General features: G+C 45.2%; 3 protein-coding genes across 3 annotated transcripts; all 3 read left to right on the forward strand.

Annotated features, from left to right (window-relative positions):
• Positions 1–1,445: 1,445 nt before the first annotated feature.
• On the forward strand, positions 1,446–2,051 carry LOC148587561 (uncharacterized). Its single transcript, XM_088512686.1, has one exon. The coding sequence runs from the start codon at positions 1,446–1,448 to the stop codon at positions 2,049–2,051; it is 606 nt and encodes a 201-aa protein (XP_088368812.1).
• Positions 2,052–2,105: 54 nt separating this feature from the next.
• LOC132167629 (uncharacterized) lies at positions 2,106–3,308 on the forward strand. The gene is made up of 2 exons (XM_059578641.2): positions 2,106–2,371; positions 2,537–3,308. The coding sequence occupies exons 1-2, from the start codon at positions 2,106–2,108 to the stop codon at positions 3,306–3,308; spliced, it is 1,038 nt and encodes a 345-aa protein (XP_059434624.1).
• A 1,496-nt stretch (positions 3,309–4,804) lies between these two features.
• On the forward strand, positions 4,805–5,719 carry LOC148587562 (uncharacterized). Its single transcript, XM_088512687.1, has 2 exons — positions 4,805–5,289; positions 5,365–5,719. The coding sequence occupies exons 1-2, from the start codon at positions 4,805–4,807 to the stop codon at positions 5,717–5,719; spliced, it is 840 nt and encodes a 279-aa protein (XP_088368813.1).
• The last annotated feature ends 281 nt before the right edge of the window (positions 5,720–6,000 follow it).

The raw sequence follows: 6,000 nt of genomic DNA on the forward strand, positions 1-6,000 counted from the left end.
GTTTGCTTAGTTGGATTTTCGTTGTTGATATTAGTTGAAATAATAACTATTTTGTGAGTGTCATGCTTCATTTTATCAACTTAGGGGGACCACTTGTTGCCTCTTTTTTAATATAGGGAATTGTTTCTTCAAAATTTCAAACGCTTGTTCGACCACTTACTATAGAGAGGAGTGCCTATAGTTAAACAACTCTCTTTGCTTTATCAATAGGGGCGGAGGGAGATCCCCAAAATTTTCACTTGACCCCAGTAGATTCTTTCCATATACCTTCGTTGCCAACCTCAACCATTCATTCATCAAGGGGGATCTACATCACAAAAGTAAAGTATTTTCAAGACTAGAAGGACTGTGATTCAATCTTTCATGCTGTTACACATAAACCCATCACTCAAACCCACGAGTCGAAGGTCCAACGACCCAAGAAAGCCGGATACATCCAAATGGGCTCACTGAATGCAACCTAGCACAAAGCAATGGATACGGCGTCGTCTCTTACACTCTTTGACGACCATAGACCAAATACTGTGTCATAATGAATCTCCTACACTTAACATCCAGATGCATCTGTCATAATCAGGATACAATTCGGCTATATGGACAGCTCACACATAGCAAGATCACCGGAATGGTTATGATCCTGCTTTTAAAAGACTCCTGACAGATACATACCATCCTCGAAATCCTGTCAATATATGTAACGGCCTCTTACCAATCATAAAGAGAGGAGACATGAATATTAACTCTACCGGCTGTTACGCCCACATCCTGGATCCTCTGCCCGTCCATCATAACCACCTCTGCATGATCAACTATAAAAGGCCTCACTCCAAAGGTACAAGGACGACCACTAAGACATACACTAAGTTTACATACACACTAACTTAAGCATTGGAGGAGGAATCGCCGGCCAACATCTGGCGCATCCTCTTAATGTGTGCTCTAGTTTTGTAGGTCTGACAGAAGGTGTGAACAATGAATGGCGTAGCTTGGAGACTTGGATTCCCTTGAGTTCATCGACTGGAAATTGCTTCAACAGTTTGGCGCTGTATGTGGGAACGACTAAGCCGTTCTTACAAAAACAATATCCGCAGTAATGGTGAATACAAGGTAGAGAAGCTGCGCCTGCACTGAACAACCACCGGCCCAGGCCAATCAAAGGCCACCACCAGCGAGTCAGAATGTCGGCGACAAGGAGCGCATTGCTTCTCTCGAAGCACAAATGGTGCTACTAATCCAGCAGAATGAGAATTGTGACTCCGATTTCATCTCCATCTCAAATCAATTAGGCTGAATAGTCTGATGGGCAAAGAAATCACGATCATCACTCCAATAACTGAGACCTCCATTTTGATGGTCATAGCCAACAAGGCGAGAGTTGCCCTCCCCTGCCCAGCCACACCCACTGAGGTGAAAACTCCCATAAAATAGCAGAACCGCCACCAATCATGGCTCCTCAAGGAGAGGTAGACAAAGCGTTGGCAGAACTTAAGACCAAACTGGAGGCCATGGAGAAGAAGGAGAAGTATAAAACTGCAGTGGTAAGCAAGCTCTTCGCCGGGATGGAGACAACCTTCACCAAACAGGTAATCGATCACCCTCTCCACAACAAATTCAAAACACCCCAGATCCCGAGCTATAGTGGGGTCGGAGATCCAACCGAGCATCTGGAGAACTATCGGATGCACCTAACTCTGCACGCCATTCCCGACAAAATAGCGTGCAAAGCCTTCCCAACTACACTCTTGAGAAACGCAAGAGAGTGGTTCCAAAGCCTAGCGCCTAATTCTGTGGCTACCTTTGAGGATTTGGCTCGAATTTTCCTCACTCACTTCCTGTGTTCCAGAGAAAGGAAGAAGCCTTTCGGGTATCTGTTGATGCTCCACAAGCGAGAGGGGGGGAGTTTGAAAGAATTTATGATTCGGTTTAATACTGAAAAGTTGAAGGTAGAAGATCCTACCAACAATGTAATCTTTTCCACCGTCTATAACGGTATCTCACCCGAGGAGCCGATGGCGAGGAAAATCGCGAGAAGGCAGCCGAACAACCTCTAGGAGCTACTAGACAAGGTGGAAGAGTTAATCAACAAAGAAGAGACCTTGAAGGCAATGAGGTCAAATCGGAAAACTCCCAAGAAATTGGAAGAAAAGAAGAGGAAAGATCACTTGGGGTTTGACGCCCCAAAGCACTTCAAGAAGAAGTTTAACAATCACAATTTCACTCCACTTAATGCCAACATTTCCAAGGTCTTGATGGAGATCAAGAAAGATTTGAAATATCGAAGACCTCCCGGGGCACCACAAAATCAGATTTCAAATCGCTATTGCGAGTTCTATGAGGTCAATGGGCATTACACAGAAGGTTGCATTGCCTTGTGACATCTCATCGAGTTTATCCAAAATGGTAAACTCGTGCGATTCTTGGGAGAACAAAGAAGAGCAGCCCCTCCTTGGGAAAACTACGTCCGAGAGGTAAACTACCATCCTCCTAGAGATCAACAACCACAGGAATGACATCGAAGCAGAAGTTCCAACCGCAGGACTCTAAGTAGGTATCCTCGGGAGGAGAGAGCGAGATGGGAGGAGCCTAGAGGAAGGCCAGCTCGCCTAATCCATGAACCCCAGAACAAAGCTAACATCCCAGAAATCCACACCATAATTGGTGGATTCCCTGGAGGGGGAGAGTCAGGAAGGGCAAGGAAGGCCTACGCCCATCAATTGGAAAGCTCTCATGAAGTCTACACTATAGGAAGACCCATGAAGCAGTCCCGAAGGAGTGAGATGATAATTGGATTCTCGGATGCAGATTACGTGGATATATTGCACCCAAACACAGACACTTTGGTTGTCACCCTAACAGTGGCAAATCATAATGTCCATCACATCCTGGTGGATAACAGGAGCTCGGTAGACATCCTATATTGGTATGCATTTAAAAATCTAAATCTGGGACAGGAGAAAATCATCCCAACTAGCTGCCCCTTGATGGGATTCACAGGGGAACAATTTCAATTGGTCGAATCAATCGAGCTACTGGTCATAGCCGGATCATACCCGAGGCAGGTGATGGTGATGGTACGTTTTCTGTTGGTCAACCGACCATCCGCCTACAATGCTATTATCGGGAGAACGACTCTTAATAAACTAAGAGCCATCACGTCAACTCCGCATCTCAAGATGAAATTCCCAATGGATCATGGAGTTGGAGAAGTAAGGGGCGATCAACGAGCTGCTCGACAATGCTACAACATCTCTATGAAAGAATGCCCGAGGACTCTGGCCCCTAGGAGCACAAGTAAGGAGGAAAGATAGCAATTAAAGGGCGGTGAACCGGTTGAAGATCTTGAGGAATTCTCGGTCGACGAACCTGATAGAGTCATCAAAATTGGGTCCCAGCTAGACTCGATCGTGACAGAAGAGGTCGAATCCTTCCTCCACGATAATTGTGATGTATTCGCTTGGAGTCACGAAGACATGCCAGGAATAGCACCTTCGGTCATGGTGCACAAGTTGAACACTGATCCTAGTTTTAAGCCAGTATGTTAGAAGCGGAGGGGGTACTCGACTAAGAAAAGCAAAGTTGCTGCCGAAGAAGTCGAAAAATTACGTGAAGCCAGGTTCATTAAAGAGATCTAGTATGGCAAATGTGGTACTACTAAAAAAGTCGAATGAAAAATGGAAAATGTGTGTCGACTTCACTGATCTCAACAAAGCATGCCCCAAAGATAACACCCATTGCCGCAAATAGACTAGCTTGTCGATTCAACCTCGGGACATGAGCTACTAACCTTTATGGATGCATTCTCGGGGTATAACCAGATATCCATGCACGAGTCCGACCAAAAAAAAATGGCCTTCATGACCGACACAAATCTGTATTGCTATCGAGTCATGCCATTTGGACTGAAAAATGCAGGAGCTACATACAAGTGATTAGTCAACAAGATGTTTCTACAATAAATAGGGCGGAATATGGAAGTATATGTAGATGATATGCTGGTAAAGAGCATATGAGCTGCCAACCACAACGCGGACCTAGCCAAGGCGTTTGATACGCTAAGGTACTATGGGATGAAGCTCAATCCTTCCAAATGTACGTTTGGAGTAGCCCCGGGCAAGTTTCTTGGGTTCATTGTATCCCGAAGAGGAATTGAAGCTAACCTCGAAAAAATCAAGGTGATCCTAGACATGTAAGCGCGTCAAAGCACAAAGTAGCTTCACCAGTTAACGGGCAGGATAACTACATTAAATCGGTTTGTCTCTCGCTCAACTGATAAATGCCTTCCCTTCTTCAAGATCCTGAAGAAGGCTTTCTCCTAGAGTTCGGAATGTGACAAAGCTTTCCAGGAATTGAAGGAATATTTAGTTAGCCCACCACTACTAAGCCAATCGGTAGAAGGGGAAGCCTTATACCTGTACTTGGTGGTATCTCCATCAGCCATAAGCTTAGCCTTAATCTGAGAAGAACAAGGAGTGCAAAAGCCCATCTACTTCGTTAGCAAAGCCCTGCACAGTGCCAAAGAATGATACTCACGGATCGAAAAACTAGCATTTGCCTTGGTCACATCTGCCCGGAGGTTGAGGCCATATTTTCAGGCTCATACAATCAAGGTATTGACTGAGTATCCCTTGAGAAAAATCTTGCAAAAGCTAGATTTATCAGGAAGATTGGTCAATTGGGCTCTAGAGCCGTGATCCTCGGAATGAACATGGCAAGGAAAATAGGAGTAAAAAACCTAGAGGTTAGAAGTGACTCCCAGGTAGTAGTTAGACACGTTCGAGGAGAGTATGAGGCTTAGGGAAGCAAAATGAAGAAGTATTTGACGAAGGTAAAGGAGATCATGGAATTCTTCGACAAAATAACTTTTATGAAAATACCCAGAGAAGAAAACTCGCAGGCAGATGCCTTAGCTCGTATGGGCTTCACTACCAAGGAAGAAATCATAGTGGTTGATCACCCAATTCAGGAGTTAACCGAACCCCCGATTGTCCAAGCGAATCAAGTGGCGTGCATTGAAGAGAGGGAGCAATGTCCAAAATGGGGCCACAATATCTTACAATTTCTCAAGGAGGGCAAGCTGCCATCCGATAACAAGTTAGCACGGAAGATTCGCATCCAAGCAGCACGCTTCACACTAGTTGATGGGGCCCTGTACCGAAGGGGTTACACCCTCCCTCTGCTCAAGTGCCTATCAAAGGATGAAGCTGCATACGTGCTTAGAGAAATTCACGAAGGGGTGTGCGGCAGCCACTCGGGAGGAAGAATGTTAGCTCACAAAGCTATCCGAGCAGGGTATTACTGGCCAGGAATGAATCGAGATTCCCATGAAATGATAAAACATTGCGACAAATGCCAATGATTTGACAGAATACTAGCCAATCTACCTGAAGAATTAAGCTCGGTTTCGGCTCCATGGCCCTTCGCGCAATTGGGGGTTGACTTAGTGGGCCCACTTCCAATAGGAAAAGGAGGGTGTCGGTTTGTCGTGGTTGCTGTTGATTATTTTACTAAGTGGGCAGAAGCTGAGGCATTAGCCACTATAAGCACTGGGAACATAAGGAATTTTCTCTGGAAAGCAGTTGTTTGTCAGTACGGCATCACGCATGCTTTTGTAACCGACAACGGAAAACAATTTGATTGCGAATCATTTCGAAGTTCGTGTGCTAAGCTCCATATTAGAAAGTACTTCTCGTCTCCTGGACACCCTCAGGCCAACGGTTAGGTAGAAGTGACAAACAAAACTTTGATGAAAACTCTGAAGAAGAAGCTCGAAGACAAGAAAGAAGCATGGGTAGAAATCCTTCTAGAAGTGCTATGGTCATACAGAACTACCATCCAAGCCCCAACTGGAGAAACCCCTTTCTCTTTGGCATTCGGATCCGAGGCAGTCATCCCGGTAGAAATCGGTTCGATTAGCTTCCGAGTGAAGCATTACAACCCCGAGATGAACGAAGAAGGAATAAAGTTAAGCTTGGATTTGCTCCAAGAGAAGAGGGATAATGC

Source organism: Corylus avellana, chromosome 2 (assembly GCF_965113065.1).
Source record: "Corylus avellana chromosome 2, dhCorAvel1.hap1.2, whole genome shotgun sequence".
Lineage (NCBI taxonomy): Eukaryota > Viridiplantae > Streptophyta > Magnoliopsida > Fagales > Betulaceae > Corylus > Corylus avellana.

Bases quoted from the DNA above. Each gene is read 5' to 3' on its own strand.
- LOC148587562 (XM_088512687.1), top strand. From the start codon at position 4,805: ATGAAGAAGTATTTGACGAAGGTAAAGGAGATCATGGAATTCTTCGAC. The intron at 5,290-5,364 runs GTATTACTGGCC...ATGATTTGACAG, and splicing joins CACAAAGCTATCCGAGCAGG to AATACTAGCCAATCTACCTG.
- LOC132167629 (XM_059578641.2), top strand. From the start codon at position 2,106: ATGAGGTCAAATCGGAAAACTCCCAAGAAATTGGAAGAAAAGAAGAGG. The intron at 2,372-2,536 runs GTGACATCTCAT...TTCCAACCGCAG, and splicing joins ACAGAAGGTTGCATTGCCTT to GACTCTAAGTAGGTATCCTC.
- LOC148587561 (XM_088512686.1), top strand. From the start codon at position 1,446: ATGGCTCCTCAAGGAGAGGTAGACAAAGCGTTGGCAGAACTTAAGACC.